The 22,245-nt window shown below is 39.4% G+C and overlaps 2 protein-coding genes across 2 annotated transcripts in view; both read left to right on the top strand.

Annotated features, from left to right (window-relative positions):
• Nucleotides 1–7,102, top strand: part of lmf2b (lipase maturation factor 2b) — a 16,481-nt gene extending 9,379 nt beyond the window's left edge. Inside the window, exons 7-14 of the mRNA XM_053650565.1 lie at nucleotides 1–80; nucleotides 1,064–1,169; nucleotides 1,326–1,422; nucleotides 2,912–3,091; nucleotides 3,489–3,657; nucleotides 4,032–4,143; nucleotides 5,742–5,850; nucleotides 6,317–7,102. The exon at nucleotides 1–80 is cut by the window's left edge and continues 55 nt beyond it. Coding sequence (XP_053506540.1) covers nucleotides 1–80; nucleotides 1,064–1,169; nucleotides 1,326–1,422; nucleotides 2,912–3,091; nucleotides 3,489–3,657; nucleotides 4,032–4,143; nucleotides 5,742–5,850; nucleotides 6,317–6,652 — 1,189 coding nt within the window. The 3' untranslated portion in view covers nucleotides 6,653–7,102. The remainder of the gene's footprint in view (nucleotides 81–1,063; nucleotides 1,170–1,325; nucleotides 1,423–2,911; nucleotides 3,092–3,488; nucleotides 3,658–4,031; nucleotides 4,144–5,741; nucleotides 5,851–6,316) is intronic.
• A 4,549-nt stretch (nucleotides 7,103–11,651) lies between these two features.
• On the top strand, nucleotides 11,652–21,571 carry kitlgb (kit ligand b). Its single transcript, XM_053650750.1, has 8 exons — nucleotides 11,652–11,739; nucleotides 11,957–12,064; nucleotides 14,672–14,728; nucleotides 16,716–16,874; nucleotides 17,807–17,975; nucleotides 18,156–18,244; nucleotides 19,473–19,609; nucleotides 19,756–21,571. The coding sequence occupies exons 1-8, from the start codon at nucleotides 11,716–11,718 to the stop codon at nucleotides 19,784–19,786; spliced, it is 774 nt and encodes a 257-aa protein (XP_053506725.1). The 5' UTR covers nucleotides 11,652–11,715; the 3' UTR covers nucleotides 19,787–21,571.
• Nucleotides 21,572–22,245: the final 674 nt, after the last annotated feature.

The following is a 22,245-nucleotide window of genomic DNA, read 5'->3' as shown; positions in this document are numbered from 1 at the left end:
TCTCCTTATTATTTTCAGTGCAGTAATGTTCTTCAAACTGGAGATCAATTGGGAAAAGAAGATTGTGACATCTAAACCAAGTGAGTCAACGTTTAAATTCAGGCTCTCTGTATTGGTATAGAATTGCCATACCCTGTCACGCTTTGCTGTTTGTTGCCCACGTCTATCATGATACACATTCAGTTTATTTTCTAATTCAAATAAGCTACAGTTCAGTGCAAAAGATTGTGTCCCCCTAGCTGTCAGATATATTGGTGGGGTGAAAGAAAAGGTGCTATATTGCAATTTATCTACAAAAAACTGAAAATCCTGCAGCAAGCCAACGATCCAAAATCAGCAGGTTCAAAGTCAGCGTTTTGCCATGACCCCTACTGTCTTCTGATCTGAAAAGGACAAATCCGAGCCTGTTATGAAGGCCAATGCGTGACAGTTCTGACCTTGCATTGTATTTGCACTAAACGTTCATTAGCCCGTGAGCTTTCAGTCAGGACAGCCAGACTCTACAACTTCTAAGAACATAATTTGATCTACTTTGAGCGAGTCCAGCTAGTCAGAAGGGCAAAAAGGGTCAATCAAATGCAGTGGCTGACTGTGGTGCTATAGGTGTCAAGTTATGCAACTGTTAATCAGGACAATTCACCATGATTGCATTAGTTAATGTAAATTAAAGCAATGATTGAGTATGACTAGACGGAGAGTAGAAAAGTCACTCGAGCTATCCTTAGACCACCTTCCTCTGTCAATCATCTTTATCTAGCTTAGTTTGTTCCCCACAACACCACACTACACCAAAAAACATCAAAGGCTACGTCTAGCCGTGAGCGGTGACGAGCCCAACACTTCATTTATCCTCACAAAACAATGATGATAACAATAGCAGCACATCCTAATGTGTTTTATTCCACTTATACCATACCAATCCACCAACCTTTACAATTTCATTAATGTATGCCAATCAGCTTCAAGAAATATGCATTTAGTTATGTTGATAACGATTCATACATTTTTATAAATTTTTGTTCTGTCTGCTGATATGATGTCCATTGGTATTTCTTCGTTACAGCCTTTTCCCAAGGAAGCTTTAATGACTTTGTGAGCCAAATCCAGTTTCCTAGCATTTGGATCGGAGTGCTTTCTCTGACTTGGGAAGTTGTAGCTGCCCTGCTTAAGTAAGAAGTTTTTCCCCATCTTCATTTCCTTTTTTAAAATTTTTTTAAATTATTATTTTTTTAACTCCACTGTAAAGCTAATCATGGAGAATGATGATCAGGTTTGATGAATTTTACAATAACTGCAAACCTCCCTTCGCTGTCTGACTTTCCTAGGTGCTTGTATGTACGAGGCGTCCTGGGCAAGCTGTGGGCGCTCATCCAGTGGGTCACGTTCACTGTTGCTGTCGTCGGGGTTTTCTCCCTCAGCCTTGTATGTAACGATACAGAAATATTAATCGTGCTAAAACAGGTTTTAATATTCTGTTTTATTACCTCTGCACTGGATGAACAACCTTGCAAACCTGTACACATTTGGCATAGGAGCTCTGCATTTTAACACTGGTAGTGTGCTGCTATGAGTTAACACTCAAAAATACACTAAAAGGGTACTTGGATGGATGGATGGATTGAAGGCTGGTTGGATGATTGAAAAATGGGTGGATGGTTGGATGATTTGATTTGATGGTTGGATGGATTGAATAATAGATTGATTGGTGGTTGGATGGTTTGATTTGATGGCTAGATTGATGGATTGAAGAATGGATGGATGGTTGGATGATTGAATAATATATTGATGGATTGAATAATGGATGGATTTGATGGATGTTTGGATGGATTGAATAATAGATTGATTGATGGTTGGATGCTTTGATTTGATGGATGGATTGATGGTTTGAATGATGGACTGATGGATGGATTGGTGGTCTGATGGATTGATGGATGGATGGATTGAAGGCTGGTTGGATGGATTGAATAATAGAGTGATAGTTGGATGGTTTGATTTGATGGGTGAATGGATTAATGGATGGATTTGATGGATGGTTGGATGGATTGAATAATAGATTGACTGATGGTTGGATGCTTTGATTTGATGGATGAATTGATGGCTTGAATGATGGATTGATGGTTTGATGGAATGAATGATGGATTGATTGATCCCAGAGAGGAAACTGTTCGTCACAGAAGAAAATTACAGACATTACACATGCCATTACAGACACCAAATACTACTAAGACATCCTTTTCTGTAGATCAGTAAGTAAGGTAAATGTCCTGTGGAATAAAGTGTCCAGGTAATAATTTTACAATGAGTTAATGGAAATAATAAAAACAGAACAGTAAAGTGCAAACAATACATTTTCCCACTTGAGTTTTAAGTTCATTAACATGAAATAAAATCTATTCACGTATATTCGATATGGCTAACTCTAGACACGTATATTTTAACATTTAGAGAACTATATTTATTAGAGACAACACTGGAACCTTTTTGGCTGGAAATGGTCACAAACGTCCTACTTATACGGGGTTTTATGGTAACCACCAGGCGCTTGTGTGGCTATAAAAGCTGCCGCTCATCTGTTTCAGCTAAGATGTGGATAGTAAAAACGTTTACATGTGCAGTTTTTTATTAGCAGCTGTGCTATCCTTTGTAAGCATACTTTCAGGATAGTTTCTGGCCACGTTATACTGTCGGTTGGATATTTTGGTTAATGGACTGCCCAGATATCTGGTCAGAGGTGTTATCATACCCCTCTGATTAGGTATTATTGTGATTCTAGTTTGTATGTACAGTATTAGCTCTCATTCATCTCACTTGTAATTTTCTGTGAGTGCAAAAAAAAAAAATGCTTCATTAATATTCACTACTGCTCAAAACAGGGCTGCAAGTTAATAGTTGTTTTGTTTATCCTCTCAAGGTTCCGTACAGTGCCATGGGAGGAATGTCCAGCAAAATCATACCCAAGGTGAGGGAGGTCTATGAAGCTGTGGAAAAGTTTCACCTCGTCAGTTCATATGGTATTCCGCATAGAATGATTCCTCCTGCAGGACGGCCTGAGATCATCATCGAAGGCAGCATGGATAAGAAAACATGGAAGGTAAGAACGGACATTACCCATGGCTTATGGAAGGAAAACATGGACGCTAAGAACCTCTTTAGATTACACATAGCTTCTACCTAATGGAAAATGAGCAACAAGCCTGTTGTGCTTTTGCCTTTTAGGATTTAGAGGAATTTTAAATCTATAACCTGGCCGACTGTACATGTAATTGATAAAATGTGACTTTTTTTTCCCTATGCGAATAAGTTTGTAAGTCTAGTTAATATATCAGCTAGATCACTACATTTCAACACACTTGGCTAATGCTAATTTTCTGCTCGATTTCATCCTTAGCGTGTTGGTCTTTTCCCAGTAGAGAGCATCGTCGTGGCTTTATTGTCTGCTCTGCGTCTTTCCTGATACAGACTCTTAAATCGGTCTATGTATCTTACAGGAGCTGAGCTTCATGTATAAGCCGGGCAGTACGAGTGGAGTTCCTGCAGTTCTCGGGCCTCACGAGCCACGGTTAGACTGGCTGCTGTGGGAAGCTGCTCGAGAAAACCATGACCAGAACCCCTGGTTTACAGGCCTGATCCAGCGCCTGCTGGAGGGCAAACAGGATGGTGAGTTAACACAGACGCTACAACATGCTCCAGAAGTCAGAGTACATTATCGAACAGTTCTCACTGACTAATGAAGTTTAGTTCAGTTATATTTATTAAACAGGATGTGCTGCATTTCATATACATGCATGTAAGGAATAAAACACTTGGGGGATTGCTGTTAAAGTAAAATAATCAGTGGCGTGATGCGGCTCAAATCACCTGAGTTTCCAGTAACTACGACTATAATCGCTGAGTTTAGTGTCTGATGCATTCACACGTCTAGCAGGACAGAAAGCAAAATGTGTACTTGGGTTAACAGACTGATTTATTGAAGGCCAGAGAAAGTGTTCTTGAGTTTTGTGTGTGTGTGTGTGTGTGTGTGTTTACTGTAGTGGTGAGTCTGCTGCAGGTGGATGAAGCTCAGTATCCTTTCAGCTCCAAACCACCAGCTTTCATCAGGGCTAAAGTCTACCACTACCGTTTCACCCACACTCCTGAGGACGGGTGAGTCGAGCACCGCGTTCACACCATCACAGTCAGGCTTTATATTTACATACGCAATGGTTACTTTTTCACAGTATGGGGGCACAGAGTGGAGCATTGCTGCCTCATAGCTCCAGGGTCTCCAGTTCGATCCTTACAACACATACAGGAAACTAGAGCTGCAACAACTAATCGATAAAATAGATAATAATCGATTATTAAACTCATTGTCAAGGAATCTCATTATCGATTAGTCAGTCTACGTGCGGCACGGGATACGCTTACTCATTACGTCACTTCTGTTCTGCAAACACGCTTCTAAATACTAAAATTGTGTCCCAGGGAGACGTTACAGGTGCATCAAAACAAGGACTAATAGATTTAAGAATAGTTTTTCCCCAAAAGCTATTACCATTCTAAACACATACATGTACTGAGTTCATAGCATATGTATATAGTGTCTCAAAACTGTGCATTTCATAGTACCTCCCCCATCCGCCCCAATATCTTGTTTATTTATCTTATTTATCTTGTTTATTCTTCTTGTTTATTTAATGTACATGTTGGCACGGAACAAAAAAAGGAGTGGCTCTTAATTTCATTGTACATGTGTATAGTGACAATAAAAAGGCATTCAAAAAGGCATTCATTCAAATGATGTACTCTATGCTTACACTATGCACTGTGTACTCTACAACCTAGTGTATGAATTTTAGAAAGGTAATATCGTCTCAAATGGAACACTAGCGGTTTTTTACTAACCGGAATTATAAGCCGCTTCCCAGTCGATGGCACGTGATGTCATACGTGTGTAACGTGACTCCGCTAGCTTTAGCAGATACCCAGTGTCCACTTCAGTTTACTGTTTGTTAGCGTTAAATTTTATTCCCAACATGACCTCCCGTCACCATCAGACGGAGACGTAATCAGACAGTGACTGAAGAAGAAAGTGTGTGATCTCCAAGTCCTCTAAGGCAGGGGGGCATTTTATATTAAACACCGCGGAGAAGACTGTAACATGCGAACTTTACAAAGCGGCGCTTGTGTAGCACGGAAGCACGACAATGATGCACGAGCACAAACTTGTTCATATCCAATATGTTCCTCTGTGCAAGGGGTCGGGGAAACTGGTGCAAGTTGCTTACAAGATTTAGTTTAATTCTAGTTTATTGTTGTTATGTGCTGTATTTGCGCGCTTGCAGTGTGACTTCTGTCATTTATTATAACAGGAGCGATCTGTTAGTAACGAGGCCGCGTCGTTCCTCACTCGCAGTGTAGACACGGTGATGAGTGGGAGCGCGAATAAGATCTGTAATATCTAATTAAAACTGTATGATCAAAATAAACAGAAGTAAAACAATATGCCTAAAGACAGTGAGGAACAGAAACCACAAGGTGAGTGAAAGGGAGTTTTTATTATTAATTTAGGACTGTAGTTTAATTCAATGCAAAAATATTTGTGTGTGTAATCAGCCGAATGATCGCTTATGAAAATAATGGTTAGTTGCAGCCCTGCAGGAAACTCACTTCATGTTACAGGAAGCCGCTCTTAATCTGTTTTCTGATCAGTCCTATTTTGTGTTGTCCTCAAAGCCATGGGTTATTGTATTATGTGGCAGGACGGAAGCACTGACGTGGTGGAACCGGCAGTATGTGAGGGAGTTCTTTCCCACAGTGCACTTGGGTGACCCTGCACTTGAAGAGTTGCTGAGTGAAGCTGGACTTAAGGTAATGCAAGCGTTTTCATTAATCTTCATGAGTTTCCCCAAGTTTTTCATATGTAAGGAATAAAACACATGGGGGTGTGATGATGTAGGACAGTATTCAAAAATTCGGTGGTGTGATGCAGCATGACCCGAAGCGGAGACACTCTTACTGCTCCGAAGTTAATTCTTTCCAGTTACTTCACCTTATCAACAATTACACACGTTTTTAATCTCAGTTAATGATGTATGGATCATCCACCAAGTCCCTGTCTATGTTGTTACGATAGAAACGATGATGTAGTACAGACTAAGCTACAGAAAATTATCACATCTCATAAATAATGTTGCAGCTTTAGCTATCATATTGTATCCTGTTGCTATGATGCCAGTTGTTTTAATATCTCATTGTATTGTTGGTAAATGTTATGTTGTTAATGTTGGATATGCTGTTTGTGTGTGTGTGTGTGTGTGTGTGTTCGTTCATTCAGGAGGATTTCCCAGTCCAGCCTGCTTCCGACACACCTCTATCACAGGCTCTGAGTTTGCTCCAAAGCCGGGCTAAGGGTCTTTCTGGACACCTGCTGACTTCAAGCCTGTTCGCCACCGTGGTCTCCGTCCTCCTCATCAAAGCCTTGTTCTCTCGGACCAGGAGCACTAAAGGCACCAAACCCAGATCTGCTGTACCCGAACAGAAGAGTAAGAAACCCAGAGACCACACCGAACCCTCTGAGAAAAGCCGCGGTGCCTCCAGCCGAGGAGGCAGGAAGGAGAACTTTGAAGAGAGGAAGCTGGACTCTGATAAAAGCCCACGCAAGAGGAAGTGAGCTCCGAAACGCCACGTCCGGCAAAGGTGGAGGATTTATTCTCAGGTGTATTACCGTCCAAGTCTATACATTAAATTATTTTTCTAAACCCCCTCTCTGATTAGCAAAGTGTTATTTGGTCTAATAAGCACAGATTACAGCTTTATATCATATAAACCAGGGCTTCGAACGATCACGCGTCTTCTTTGGATAGTGTGTGTTTTGGATTTGTTTATTTTTCTCCGTAAGGGCTCTAAACTCGATCGCTTTCTCTGATAACCTGGTAACTATTTCTCATAAGTTCAGAATTGGTTTGAAATCTTTGGAGTTGTCGATATTTTTATAGGATCTTTTCAAAAGCAATCTGCACATCGTCTTTAATCATGTTCACCTAAAGACATAATGTTGAGATGTGTATTTTTGTCCCATGGTCTAAACCTCTGACGATTATTAAATGTGTGATGTTTGGTAGTTGAGTGTTGTGATTTTATTTTTATTTTTTGTCTTGCCTAAATGAATTCATCCATTCATTCTTTCCAGCTTTATTCCAATATCAGATTTTTTCCACACAGTATTTCTTGATTCTGATTGGTTACAAGGTGTTGATTAATTTTCTATAACAGCATCTCTGACAATAGTTCTGAATGTAACTCCGATGTAACTCAAGTCACAGGATTACTGTATATTAATATTAACGTGCCCGCTCTAATACATTATCATCTCTGTAGTAACAGTTGATCAACAGGGACTGTTTAACAATAAATTTACAGTTTCATAATAAATTGATTTTAATTTAAGAAGGGAAAAATTAATAATCGTTTTGGTGAGCTTTTCTGTAAGGAGGAGATTAACATTTATGGAAGGAGTCTCCAGTGTAACAGTCAGTACGTTTTCCACCGCAGGAAATTCTTCAGGACAGAGGATTTTGCACTTCCTGGTTCCTCTGTAACAGGACAAGCTGTCTTTTTTTTTTTTTTTTTTTTCTCATGGATGTTCACAACATTAAATGCAACTATAAATGAGTAAAATTACATGTCATTAAGTAATAATAAAGAAAGTGTCATCCTTGACGTATTGCTGTGCCGTAAGAGGAGTAAAACACTTCCCTGCTATTATTGGAAAATAATCTGCTCCAGGGTATCACCTGTAACTTCATAATCCCACTGAATTGTTGATTATTTTCTTATAACAATAACCCCACACCAGTGGTGCTTTTCCTTACACAATCAAATGACTTATTGCTCTTTCTCAGATAATCAATTTTGGAAACATCTCACTGCAGTAAACGTTACACATTACTCTTAATCGCCACATGAGGGCAGCGTAACTTTAAGCGACTAGAAGTCCATGGCAGAGATAAATTTTTTTGGTCAAGAGTCTAAAATATGCACATGCAAAGACTTTTAATAATTATATATTTATGCTACACTATATGGCCAAATGTTTGTGGACACCTAATCATTGAACATCTGCCTATTTGCCGATTTAGTTCCCTTTTTTGCTGTTCTAATACCCTCCACTCTTCTGGGAAGGCTTTAATCTAGATTCAACCACAAGATCATTAAAGAGATCAGGCACAGTGATGTTGGGGGAGGACGTCTGGTGTACGGTCAGCGTTCCAGTTCATCCCAGAGGTGTTCAGTGGGGTGTTTGCAGGACGCTCGAGTTCTACTCCAACCTTGGCAAACCATGTCTTCATGGAGCTTGCTTTGTGCACCGGGGCGTTGTCATGCTGGGACAAGTTTGGAGTTCTTAGTACCAGTGAAGAGAAAACTGTAATATCCTACAGCATAGAATAACACTCTATACAATTATAATATGTGCTTCTAACTTTGTGGCAGCCGTTTGGAGAAGGCTCATGCATAGGAGTGATGGTCAGGTGTCCACAAACATTTGGCAATATAGTGTACTGTATATCCGAGAACATTAATTAGACTGGCTTTTAAATCAAGTTACTGGTTAATAGTGGTTAATAGTTTATTTTTAATCCTTCTGTTCTGCAAGTGGAGCCCTAATGTACAGATGAACAGAATGTTGAATATGAACCTGCTTATGAGAACAGTGGTGTGCACTGGATTTCTGCTTCATGCTCGATATAGCCCTGAATTAAACACACACACAGCAATTTCCTGCATTCTCTTCTTTGTGTGTGTGTGTGTGTGTGTGTGTGAGTGAGAGTTTAGTGCGTTATTTTTTTTTTTATTATTCTAATAAAAGAAGCAAGGCTTAGAAAAGCTTGTAGTCAGTATTCTGAAGTAGTTTATGAGATGGCGACATCTAGTGTTCAAAGAAAGCCATTTTTTAAAAACCTAAGAAGCTGAGTTTAACGAGACTTCTAAATAATAATAATAATAATAACAATAATAATAATAATAATTATTATTATTATTATAATCCACTGGCTGCTTTAGTAAAGCTGTAGATTTCACCCCCCTCACTTGTGGCTCATTTAAACAGAACCAGATATATCCTACTACTACTTCTATATTCAGTGGCGATGTTCAACATCTGGAGCTACAAATGTGACTCCATGATTTACTTCTTTTTTTTTTTTTGCAGTGACTTTAAGCTACAGTGAAAGCCAGTTGGCGATGTTTCGTAGTTATCCATGTGAACTGGTAAACCAGTAAATGAAGATTTTGTTCATTTTCTACAGAATAATAAGGTTCTTTCAAAGCAGGGATGTGACCACTTCAATTCAGGCTTCACATCACATCTCTGGGAGGTCTATTATGCAATCCATACACATTTAATTACACATTTTCCAATAACAGCACATCCCGAAGTGTTTTATTCCAGTCATTTGAACATGATTACACCTTTTTAATTATTACTGAACAACACGTCATACTTTTTATCCATTTGTAGTTACATTTAATGGTGCGGAACCTCTGTGAGACTAGGAAGTTCCTGTTATCACTTTATGTCAGCTGTAAACAGTCATCCCCTCACCGGCCTCTCTTTTTTTCTCTCTCTTAAAGTTAGTTAGACAAAAAACAGCGTGTCATTGCACCAAGAACCCAGAAAGCACACATTCCTCTGTCAGTTACTGACAGTTACAAAGCACTGACACTGGAGACTCCTTCCATCCATATTAAATAAATGTCTCCTTACAGAAAACGTCACCATATCAATGATTATACATTATTAAAATTATTGACCACGACTGTTTATCATTGCTATAAAGTCAGAACAGGAACTAACCAGTCTCGTGGAGGGTTCACAATTTATTGTAGCTATTAAAAGTAACTATAAAATGTAATTATAAAGGGTTTAAAATATTCATTAACTAATAAAAAAATACAATCACTGGCAAATCGCTGAGGTATAAGAAAAATCAAACAGGTTCAGGTCATAATAATCAACTTCAGGGTGCTAACAGTACGTCCACTTTGCATCAGGCTGCATCACGCCACCATGGAACTAATTATTTTCCCCCAAAAGTTTAATTACTTATATAGAAAATGTCATTAATAGGTTGAGTGCACTTAGGCTGTTTAGTTTATAATTTAAGGTTTGAGTTTAAATAGACAAAATGGACAAGACAAGTCAGGTCATGCTAGTAAAGCAAAAGTAATTAAACTCAAAATCCTGATTGGTTTGAGAGAGTTGCTTTATTTTGGTTGCCATCATTTGTTTATTCATCTTGAGTAAGTGCTTTATCCTAGTCAGGGTGGGAGTGGATCCAGAGTTTAAACCAGGAACACTGGGAGTGAGGTGGGAATGGATCCAGAGTTTATCCCGGGAACACTGAGAATGAGGTGGGAGTGGATCCAGAGTTTATACCGGGGACACTGGGAGTGAGGTGGGAGTGGATCCAGAGTTTATACCGGGGACACTGGGAGTGAGGTGGGAATGGATCCAGAGTTTATCCCGGGAACACTGAGAGTGAGGTGGGAGTGGATCCAGAGTTTATACCGGGGACACTGGGAGTGAGGTGGGAATGGATCCAGAGTTTATCCCGGGAACACTGGGAGTGAGGTGGGAGTGGATCCAGAGTTTATCCCGGGAACACTGGGAGTGAGGTGGGAGTGGATCCAGAGTTTATACCGGGAACACTGAGAGTGAGGTGGCAGTGGATCCCGAATATATACCGGGAACACTGAGAGTGAGGTGGGAGTGGATCCAGAGTTTATACCAGGAACACTGGGAGTGAATTTCCACATGACCAGTTTCATGTGGAAATTGCTGGTTAGTCTTTCCATCACCTGCATACTGACATTTCAGTGAGTCACTCAAATGCGCTTTCATTTGAAGTTTCCTCAAAGGCAAGCAGCTGATCTGAGTACAAACCGCTTATTACCCCACCACTACATGTCGTATTTTATATCATACCGTATCCATATCCACATCCATATCCACATCCATATCCACATCCACATCCATATCCATATCCACATCCATATCCACATCCATATCCATATCCACATCCATATCCACATCCACATCCACATCCATATCCACATCCATATCCGCATCCACATCCATATCCGCATCCACATCCACATCCACATCCACATCCATATCCACATCCATATCCATATCCACATCCACATCCACATCCACATCCATATCCACATCCACATCCACATCCATATCCACATCCATATCCACATCCACATCCATATCCACATCCATATCCACATCCATATCCATATCCACATCCACATCCATATCCACATCCATATCCGTATCCACATCTGAGTATTGCAGAATCCATAAAAGTGGGCGGACCCGTGCTCATGCTGTAAACTGCTGCGGTGAGTCGCGTTTATTAACATGTAGTGTGTGGAATGTGGTTTTGGATACAGCCCAGGCACCCTTGTCCCCTCAGGGTTTCTAAGACTGTGTGTGTGTGTGCGCGCGCGCTTGTGTGTTGAAGAAAGCTGTCAATACTCCTAGGACACACGCTACGCACGCTGCACTGACGCACACACACACACACACACACGCGCGCGCGCGCTTCTTTTCCGGCCCGATTTCGGGTCATTGGTGTGTGCACGTGCAAGTGGAATCATGTCTGCATACCGCTGTCGGAGAAAACGGAGAAAATAGAAGATCCACCGAGTTTAGTTGGAAGTCTCATGGTCCACATGAAGGAGATTAAGGTAAGAAGCGGACAGAAGCGCACACTTTCACTTCACACGTTTATTTCTCCTTTCCTGTCTGAACTCTAGCTTCATTATAGGAGCGCCGTCTGTGCGCGTATGTAAACCTCCTCCATGCACCGGGCTGTCCTTATTGCTTTAATCTCTATCGTGAGCAATCAGACACTTGTAACTCAACAGGGGTCTGATCACTTTTTTTTGTATCACTTTCGCCCAGATCGGAGGATGCGCATGTGTGTTGGTGTTGCTCTTTTCCGGGCTTGTCGCCTGCTCTGGTGTGTTTGGAAGTCCTTTGACTGACGATGTGGCCACACTAGACACACTGGTGAGACGCATTGCATGCTCACATCTTTCACTGCTTGTTTTTTTTTTTCCATGTGTATTTAGGATGCACTGTCAGAAAATGGACACTAAACTGTACATCTCCTTATTGCTGGGGTGGAACCTTCCTTTATTTAGTATATCTTTTACCTGGAAAGGTGCATAAAATATTCCTTTTAAAGCTTTACTCGAAAAATTTTGATTTTAAATGTACACTATATCTACATTTCCTGGTGAAATATAACATATTAAAGCTACATAAGCACTAGTACAGTTTTTCTTTTTTTTCCTGAGAGTCTATGCAGAGTAGGACAGATATATGCGGACAGTTTTGGAATTTCTACCATATCTAAGCTTTCTTAATTATGTTAATATATGGTGTTGTGTTTATGTTTTTCTACTCATCCATGGTGGAAACAAATTTCCTCTTTGAGGACAAATAAAATGATCTATCTATCTATCTATCTGTCTGTCTGTCTGTCTGTCTGTCTGTCTGTCTACCTATCTATCTATCTGTCTGTCTGTCTATATCTATCTGTCTGTCTGTCTGTCTGTCTGTCTGTCTGTCAGTCTGTCTGTCTGTATATCTATCTGTCTGTCTGTATATCTATCTGTCTGTCTGTCTGTCTGTCTGCATATCTATCTGTCTGTCTGTCTGTCTGTATATCTATCTGTCTGTCTGTATATCTATCTATCTGTCTGTCTGTCTATGTATCTGTCTATCTATCTATCTGTCTATCTATCTATCTATCTAACAAACAATTGATTTAACAAAAATCTGAAAGTTGTTGACTATCTACATGTTACAAAATCATATTCCAAAGAAGCATATCTTAACCCTTTATCAAAATGGACTGAAAGCAATTTGTCATTGTTAAACGGTATGTTGCAACAACATGTTTTTATTAGTCTAGGCTTTTACTTTCATCTCCACGTTTAAACATGTTATTTATTTGTAGTATGCTTACTCATCACATTGATAAATGACATTTACTTTGTAAACCTCACTTAGTGTGGAAACAATCGAAATCAGATTGTATTTTTTAAAACTGTACCAATGTATCTGAGCTTCTAGATGGCCTGCGTTTACATTCCTATTTTCTAAATAGAAGTTTATTACTGAGGATTTTCCCCAAAACGTTCCCAAAAATCATTGTTGCATCGATGTCAGATTTTATATTGAAAAATGATGTAATACATTTTTTTTAATAACAGTGCATGACATTTTCTTGATTAAGCAAAATAAACGTTTGATTTTTCAGCAAACTTTTCCATAAAAAAAAACATTTATAGTGAAGAGTGTCTTCACTTTAAAATGATAATTTTTTATTGAACATAATCCAAAGGGTTAAAGAGCTTCAGATTCATCGTTAGTCATGTTCTAACAGTAAAATTATAATATTGTATGAACACAGTGGACTAATAAAACTGATGACGTATTCAGATGTCGGCCAAACGTTCTGTAATTCATTTCTAACCTCAATAACAATAATAACAGGGTTTCGAAAAAGCTCCAGTATTTTCCAAATTCATATCCAATCTTTTCCAAAAAATAAATTACAATATAACAGATTAACTAATAAAAATAGAAGAAAACCAGCACTAAAACTTATCATTATAATTAATCTCTCACAGTAGCAACATAACACAGGATTATACAGAATAAACATCGACATCAATATCTAAAATTATATAAACACAGAACATAAGTAAAAATCTGTTTTGGTTTTTGATCACTCTCTCTCTCTCTCTCTTTCTCTCTCTCTCTCGCTCTCTCTCAAGTCAAAGTCTCTCTTTCTCTCTCTCTCTCTCCCCCGTCTCTCTCTCTCTCTCTCTCTCTCTCTTTCTCTCTCTTTCACTCTCTCTTTCTCTCTCTCTCTCTGACTCTCTCTCTCTCTCAAGTCAAAGTCTCTCTTTCTCTCTCTCTCTCCCCTGTCTCTCTCTCTCTCTCTCTCTCTCTCTCTCTCTGACTCTCTCTCTGACTCTCTCTCTCTCTCTCTCCCTCTCTCTCTCTCTCTCTCTCTCTCTCTCGCGCCATTCATTCTACATTACAGTAAATATATCACAGTTAGGGTTCTGTTATAAGAGTGAACGAGTAGATTATATTAATGCTAATATTTTTGTTACTTCATTGGAAAACCCTTTTAAGGCTGTCCCTATGATCCCGAACAATATATACAGATGATTTTAGGATTTTAACTTAATGCTTATTTTGTAGCAGAAATATATCTTATGTATATTTACATCATACATATGTATATTAAATCATTCATGGCCATTTTGTAACGTTAGAAAAAAAACTAGCTATAAATCACGTCACTTTTCTGACCTCAAACGTTTTGGGATCAACTTCCTGTGTGATGATGACCATACCCCCCTTATATGGTATGATGTTACATGAATCAAATGAAGTCATGTTATTTTTTATCAAGCTGTTCCAATGTAAGGGCTCAGTTACAAAGGTTATGACTTTCACTGACTTAGAGGTCCCCATATACCTGTATGCACTCTACTTCCTCTATTGTTTGTATTATTTGTAACTGAGCTTTTCTATTTTTTTTTTTTGAATGTTGTGGTTTTTAAATTCTAATAAATGTCCTGTTTTTTACAGAGAGAAAACATTCCCAAGGATTACAAAATTCGTGTTCGTTACATTTCCAAAGACGTGGTAAGTCTGACCAATACACAGGCATCTGATCGACTCAAAATGATTCAGCATGAATGAATGAAAAACATATACAGTATGATACCCACAATTTACACTCCACTCCAAACTGATTGTCAACATCATAAAAAAATAAGCAAAAAGGAATACCACATGCAAAGAGTGATACTTCGAGTGTAAACATGGTGTAAGCACACGGCAGAGAGTGTTTTTCTTCAAACAGGAAGTTCTCTTACACGTGGCACTCCCACAATAAATATAATCTGCTTTTTAAGCAAACATGATTGGCCTTATCTCTCTATAACACTTGATGACTGTAGCTTGCATAGGTCTTTGTCAAGTCCAGGTGCTGCTTTTCTTTCAGGAGGAAATTTCTTTCTTGCAACCTTTACAAAAAGCCTCTTTTATGGAGGTCGTGTCTAATCATTTTAAGGCAAGACACTACAGGTAGGAATGATTATTTTGGTCACATAAATCATTTCCCTCTTTTTTGGAGAGGCCTTCTCTTGCATTGTAGTAAAAATAAATAAAAATGTCAATGATTTAAAAGAAGTAGCTTTGTTATAGTGGGTTTTTTTGTCCACTAGTAAAATTGAAGCCCACTACACAATGACATCATGTCATAAATCACTGAACAGCTTGTTCCTTGCTACATACAGTGATGTATGTGTGATTATGACGTATATGTCAATTTTCTTTGTAAACCCCAGTTTCTAGTGTGGAATTTTTTTTTTTTTAAACTGTACCAATGTATCTGAGTTTCTAGATGGCCTACATTTACATTCCTATGTCATAAGTAGAAGTTTATTACTGAGGATTTTCCCAAAACGTTGATTATTGTTGAATTAATGTCAGATTTTTTTATTGAAAAATTGACGATACATTTTTTAATAACAGTGCATGACATTTTCTCGATTAAACAAAATAAACATTTGATTTTTCAGCAAACCTTTCCATAAAAACTTTTATGAATGAAGAGTGTCTTCACCTTCACTTTAAAATGATGATTTTAATTCTAAAGACTTGATTTTATTGGGCATGTAAGTTTATGAATGAAACGTGCCTCATTTGCATAAATACATGGCAATTTTAATGGAAATTGATCAGCAGTCTGTTGGCAAAGATTAACCGTGACCCCTGTTTTTTTTTTTATTTGTTTAAATACCCTATTCAACTGTAGTGCCTTGACAACCTCACAAGCAATTCCAAACTGTAGTTTCACTTAACTGTGCAGGTACATTTTGTTTCCGACTCCAGAATTTTGATGAGTAATGATTGAACTTTGTGGTATTTCAACTATTTATGTGTTTCTTCTGTACATTACTAGAGCCATGCAGGTATCAACAACCATCTGTTTTGGGTTTAAATGTCTTTGAATTTTCCCATGGTAATGGATGACAAAACGGTTTACTGCTGCTCTGACTCAAGAATGAGTCATTTCTATGTAATTGCCCACAACCCCTTAACTTCTTTCACTAGTTTGTAGATAGAAAGCTTAACTACCTGTTATTGCGTGGTAGATACTAGAGAATAATAGTGAATAATTTATATACGTGCACGGATAAATCCTGACATGCCATCACGTTGTTTGGCTTTCAGAAAATTCTGAGCATAACCGATAATTACGCTTGTTATAAGACGGAAGCTCATAAATACCATAATTCTGACATGACTTGAATGCTGTGTGTTATACCCCAAAGAAACAGGATATGACTATTGGATATTTTCCAATGATGTGGTGCTTTTAGATAGATTTGTTTGCATTTATATATTAAATGTCCTCTGAGGGTGCAAAATAATTTTACAACATTTGCAAAAGTTGTTATAGGGATGAGTTTATGATTTGGAACAACTGAATCGTTGTATGTGATGTATATTTGAGATATTTATACTACAATTGCACATTCTGTTGGAGGGTGCCAATACTTTTGGAAGTGACTGTACTGTAAGGGCTTGTTTTAAGCATGACTCTCCTTTTCTGCTGTTTCAGGGAGGGATGTGCTGGGTTCACCTGAACCTGTATCCAGCAGAGAGCAGTTTGAAAAACTTAGCCCTGAAGTTTGGCAACGTTTCATCCAACAGAGAAAATATTACTATCTTCATCACCATGCTGCAAGGACTTCGCGTCACCATTGATAATGAGGAGTTGGTAAATTACACCACTGTTTATGAATAATACACAAAGTCATGGTTTGTTTATATTAAATATTAAAATGCCATCTAGGGGGCACGTTAGCTTAGTGATTAGCACGTTTGCCTCGCACCTCCAGGGCTGGCGGTTCGAATCGCACCTCTGCTCTGTGTGCGCGGAGTTTGCGTGTTCTCCCGTGCTTCGAGGGTTTCCACCTGTTACAAAAGACAAGCGTTGTAGACTGACTGGCATTTCCAAAACTGTCCGTAGTGTGAGAATGGGTGTATGAATGTGTGTGTATTACCCTGCGAATGATTGGCACCCGGTCCTGGATGTCCCCGAGTTCCCTGTGATAGGCTCCCCCATGACCCTGTGTAGGATAAGCGCTATGGAGGATAAATGGATGGAAATGTCATCTAAAAGCCACAATAGAATTACACAAAACTCGTAGGATAGCTCCAAGTACGGTTGTGTCAATTGCGAAGTGTAAATGAAAATGTAAATGAAAAATATACTTAAGTAATGATCTGCACTTATATAGCGCTTTTATCCAAAGCGCTTTACACTGTGTCTCATTCACCCATTCACACACACACTCACACACCAATGGTAGCAGAGCTGCCATGCAAGGCACTAACTTGCCATCGGGAGCAACTTGGGGTTCAGTGTCTTGCCCAAAGACACTTCGGTATGTGGAGTCACGTGGGCCGGGGATTGAACCGCCAACCCTACGATTAGTGAAGAATCCGCTCTACCACCTGATCCACAGCTGCCCCTGTGTATTAATGCAAGCAGAACATTCTCTTAAACACATAGTAATGTTCTCTTAAAGGTTTTATTGAGTGTATTCACTTCATACAGTGTGACAAGTAATAACCTTAAAAGACTGCTGAAATCGCACAGTGTATAACTGGCTTTAGATAAAACATATGATATTGTGTCTGTCCCAGGAGTCAACAATGCAGGCCTTTAAGTGTCATTATCGGAGTGCACGATGGTCCACCAGACGCTATTTCGACCACATCAAAGAGGTTCTTGTAACATTTGCCTCCACACCCCACCAGTTTTACTGTACTCCTCCTCCATGTCCCACTCCTACTGCACCTGTAGTTACATCAGGTGAGCCACGCACACACACACACACACTCACACACTGACATTTACAAGCCAACTTAATTGAAAACATGCCCAGTCATAAACAGTAGGTTGCGTGAAAGTGATATGATGTCACTGATAATAGGTATTTAACTTCATGCCCGTACATGACCCCAGTGGGACTATACCTTTGTGTTTTCGCAGATCGGCGTGTGATTGACAGAGCGGTCCCAGGTGTTCTAGCGTTACTCGTCATTCCCTGTCTTGCTGCACTTGCGCTCATTCTCAGAACAGTTAAGTCTCTCTTTCATTCTCTTTAATTAATGTAGTAGTCATATTTCATGCAAAAAAAAAATTGTCTCCACATTTTTTTTTTTTTAAAAGCTCAGTCTTACTGTAGCCTGTAAGCACAAAACACATTAACTAACCAAAAACACAGGAACAGGAAATCTAAAAACGCAACAACTCAACCAAAATCACAACAGCAAATTCAGACACACATCAACATTACTTCAAAAAAGAAACGGTAGGTGGGTTTTGAACGGCACATGCTGGTTGCTGATTGGGTTGGGGGTTTGTGTTGGTTTTGTTGATTTGCTGTTGTGTTTTTGGTTTTGTTATCGTGTTTGTTGTTTTTCTATTGAGTTTTCGGTTTGTTTACGTGTTTTGCACATATGGGACACCGTACCGTCCGTGTAAAAAAAATAAATAAAAAAATAAAAAAGTAAAACACTTTGGAAACGCACGTCATTAAATAATCATTTAATTTATAATTAAATTATGGTCTTAACACGTTTATGTTCTATGGGTGATGGGGCTTTTTCTATATATGCACTCAAGATGTGGAACCTACTTCCAGCTGAAATTCGTCAAGCACAATCACTTGCAATTTTTAAATCATATTTGATTTAAAACTTATTTTTCTGAGGTTGGGTTATTGTTGATTGTGGTATTCATCGTTGATTTACTGTTTGTTTTATTCTTTGATGTATTTCTGCTATGTAAAGCGCTTTGAGAAGTTCCTTTAAAGGCGCTATACAAAATAAAGTTATTATTATTATTATTATTATTATTATTATTATTATTATTATTATATTCGCAATAAACAGTTCTTCTGCCACGCCACTGTCTGTTAACAGTAAGCATTAGTTGCTAAGCAACATAACGGACAAAGATTGTGGTTCTGTGGACGAACAATGGCGGTACTGTACCAGTTTTATTGTTTTAAATCCTGGTGTATTAGTACAGAATTCAGTTATTGTGATACAGTCAGATGAGACGTGTATCACGAAGTTTGCAAAGGCTTCAAATGCGGATAAACCCTTCAGAATTTATAAACATTTTTTTTTTTTTTAATTCTCCACCTTGGAGGGTGTTTTCTAAAGTTTTTTTTTTTTTAAGTGACCCAAAATGCTGCTTTCACATGAACAGGAGGCCAAAATGTAGAAAACAACAACAACAACATTGTAAACAATACCTGTATACATGTGGAATGGGGCTTTAGATTTGTCAATCTTGTAGGTGCTTCGTCGAAAAATGTGCTGTGTGGAAAGGAGACGTGAAGAGAGCGATGACGTGGTGAGACAAAGTGACCCTGACGGCAGTATAGATGCGTCACACAATGACAGTCAATCATGTTTCTTAAATAACCAATACAGGTACGAGGGCTTCATTTTAGACCACTACAATACCACGCTACAAATGTTGCTGCTTTCAATAATGACAAACCCAGTGTTTGGTTTTGTTTTGTAAACAAGGGTTGAAACAAGAAGCCTCACATTGTTCCATGTTCATTTCCCCTCAGGGTGCAGCAGGTTGAGGACACTGGCGTTTAATCCGGCGCACCTAAAGTATTCGATGGCATTCTCTGGATATATGAAGTACATAATGAAGGGCGTTGAACAGAATCCCAGGATCAACTGCTCTTACCAACCCTCTTTGTTGGCTGAAGAGTTAAACATTAAACAGTTAGCCATGCATTTGATGAATACCCAACGAATGACCTCACTTGCAAGAATCCTAACATCTTCCGCCCCCAGCATCGGACTCTCCAGCTGCCCAATAGTTAGTAAATCACTGTGCTTCTTCTGGATTGCACAAACAAGAAGGCATCCTTGAAAACAGTCTGGTGGAACGCTTTGGTGATTTAGTGGTTTGGCCGGAACAGGAAGCACAGCTCTTTTGAAGAAGTGGCCACAGCAGAGGCATAACCGCTGCGATGCCTGCGGCAGGTCCATGTCTTTGAGGCTGACTGCTGGTGCTGCAGGCCTCATTTCAGAGGACAAATGGCTTTTTTGTGTTGTATTGCCGAGGCTTCCTCCGTGGTGCAGCGCAGCACTGCGGCAGAACAGTGGGCGTACTTGTAGTGGCGGTATGCAAAGTTAGGAACACTGGATGGCGGATGAAAGATCCATTGCAGATTGCAGTTCATTCATCGCATTTTAGGATTTCTGTGAGGACAGGGCAGAGTGCCATCAAATGTGGGCGTGAGAGGTACAACGGTGGTAACGGTTGCATTGTTTATTACAGGAGTGTGTTTGTTTGTGGGGGAAGCATGGTAAGAGGCATCACACTCATGTTATTAAAGCCAAGGTCATCTTGTACGAGGAATGTATTGTTTCTGGTGGTCATATTGAAATGCAACAACCGTATGAGCTGGCCCACTCCAAAAGTACATTCTTTTCAAATCGGAAAAAAACAAAGCCAGCCCACTCTTACCACTTAATCTGGCGCTAAAATTCCTGTGGTATGGCAGTAATCCAAACTCATCCAAATCTAGTGGCCAGAACACAACAGCTCCACGTTGATTAGACTGTATGCTTAAAGCCGGGCCACTTTTGGTCCAAAATTAAAAGAAAGGAAAAAAAAGCAGCACAAGTATTAGTTGAATTGCGGCCATTTTTGGTTCAGATTCCAGATGATGACATGAAAAAAGAAAACCTTATGGCTGCTTATCACTGGTCAACTTTTTGTCTACAATGCATTTGCCATTGCTATAACTGGTTCGTATGTGCTTAAACTTCAGCAAATCAACACAAATAGGCAAGGGGAAGTGTTGATAAAGCAGCTTGTTAGTTGCACAGTAAATCACAAGCAAAATCCCCTTCACGTTGGCTTTACACTGTATGATTTTTACTAACCCCCGATTTATTTTTTCCTGTCGCTGACAAAAATCAAAGATCATAATAGAATTCTTTGGTCAGGAATTGAGCTCGTTGGTCATAGAAGATCCAGAGGCCGATTGAGTGCCATTGCGACAGTATCGGAAATTGTTTTAGTAAAATATTAGAGTGTAAGTGCTGTTACGATATTTGTGTAAAAACCACCAATAGGAGGACGGCACAGGATTACGCAAAACTCACGGGACAGCAATGACAAAATGTCAACAAAACATTTGACAACTAACTGACGGAAAATAATGTCTTTATTACCTCAAGCTCATGTCGAAGAATGTTTCTGTTTATACGAGTCCATTTTCTGCATGAGCCCAGATTGATGATGTAAGCATCGACATGGGCTCGTACAGTAATTTCCTTTAGAAGGGATCTTCATCGTATAATCTGATTTGTACTGGGGTCATCTTATTCGGTGTGACAATAATAATCTTAAAAAAAGACCGCTGGGCTCTCACAGAGTAAAAAGTCGTAACTCTGTCACTAATAAACACACTGATCTCTACAGCAGGAGGAGAAAGAGCTGACTGTTTTCATGACAATAAGCAGAGAGTCAAAGTGCATGAGAATTGAGGCCACATGATGGATCTGAGTCACATCCCATAATTCGATTCTCACTTTGTGTGTCTGTTTCACTTGGCTTCTGAAGATGGGTTTATCCATGCAGCTGCCCTGGACTACGGCGTACAGTACGTCTGGGCTGAAGTCAATAACACAGGACTCTCTATTGAAAATGCTTCGTAGCCCAGAGTGATGAACTGTACGCTGTAGAGTTAGCGATATCAAATGTCCATCATCTTTCCAAACACTGTGCTGAGCAGTTTGGTCCCTGACTCAGTTTGAGTGCCAGTATTAGAAAGGGCCATTTTCTGCCCATTCAGGTTTAGGTGGAGGAAGTCTGAAGCGCTTTTGTCCCCCAGAACTCATCAACTCCCTCTCTCTCAAATTAACAATGCGACTGCTGTCCACTATTGTCATAAAGCGTGACCTCCGGCTCGCGATATATGAGGTCAGTAATGGCAGACTGGCTATCATCAACCGCGGAGGGGCTTTAACAAAGACGTCTCTCATGCGTCCACAGACACACCGCTTTTTATGGTGTTATTAGTCATACTCCGGTC

The sequence above is a fragment of the Ictalurus furcatus genome, chromosome 19 (genome assembly GCF_023375685.1).
Source record: "Ictalurus furcatus strain D&B chromosome 19, Billie_1.0, whole genome shotgun sequence".
NCBI lineage: Eukaryota > Metazoa > Chordata > Actinopteri > Siluriformes > Ictaluridae > Ictalurus > Ictalurus furcatus.
The sequence above is the reverse complement of the archived record's forward strand: the minus strand, read 5'-3'. Positions and strand labels throughout refer to the sequence as shown.

Coding starts and splice junctions, on each gene's coding strand:
- kitlgb (XM_053650750.1), top strand. CDS start 11,716: ATGGTCCACATGAAGGAGATTAAG. Junction 11,740..11,956: donor TCCACATGAAGGAGATTAAG/GTAAGAAGCGGA, acceptor ACTTTCGCCCAG/ATCGGAGGATGCGCATGTGT. Junction 14,729..16,715: donor GTTACATTTCCAAAGACGTG/GTAAGTCTGACC, acceptor CTGCTGTTTCAG/GGAGGGATGTGCTGGGTTCA.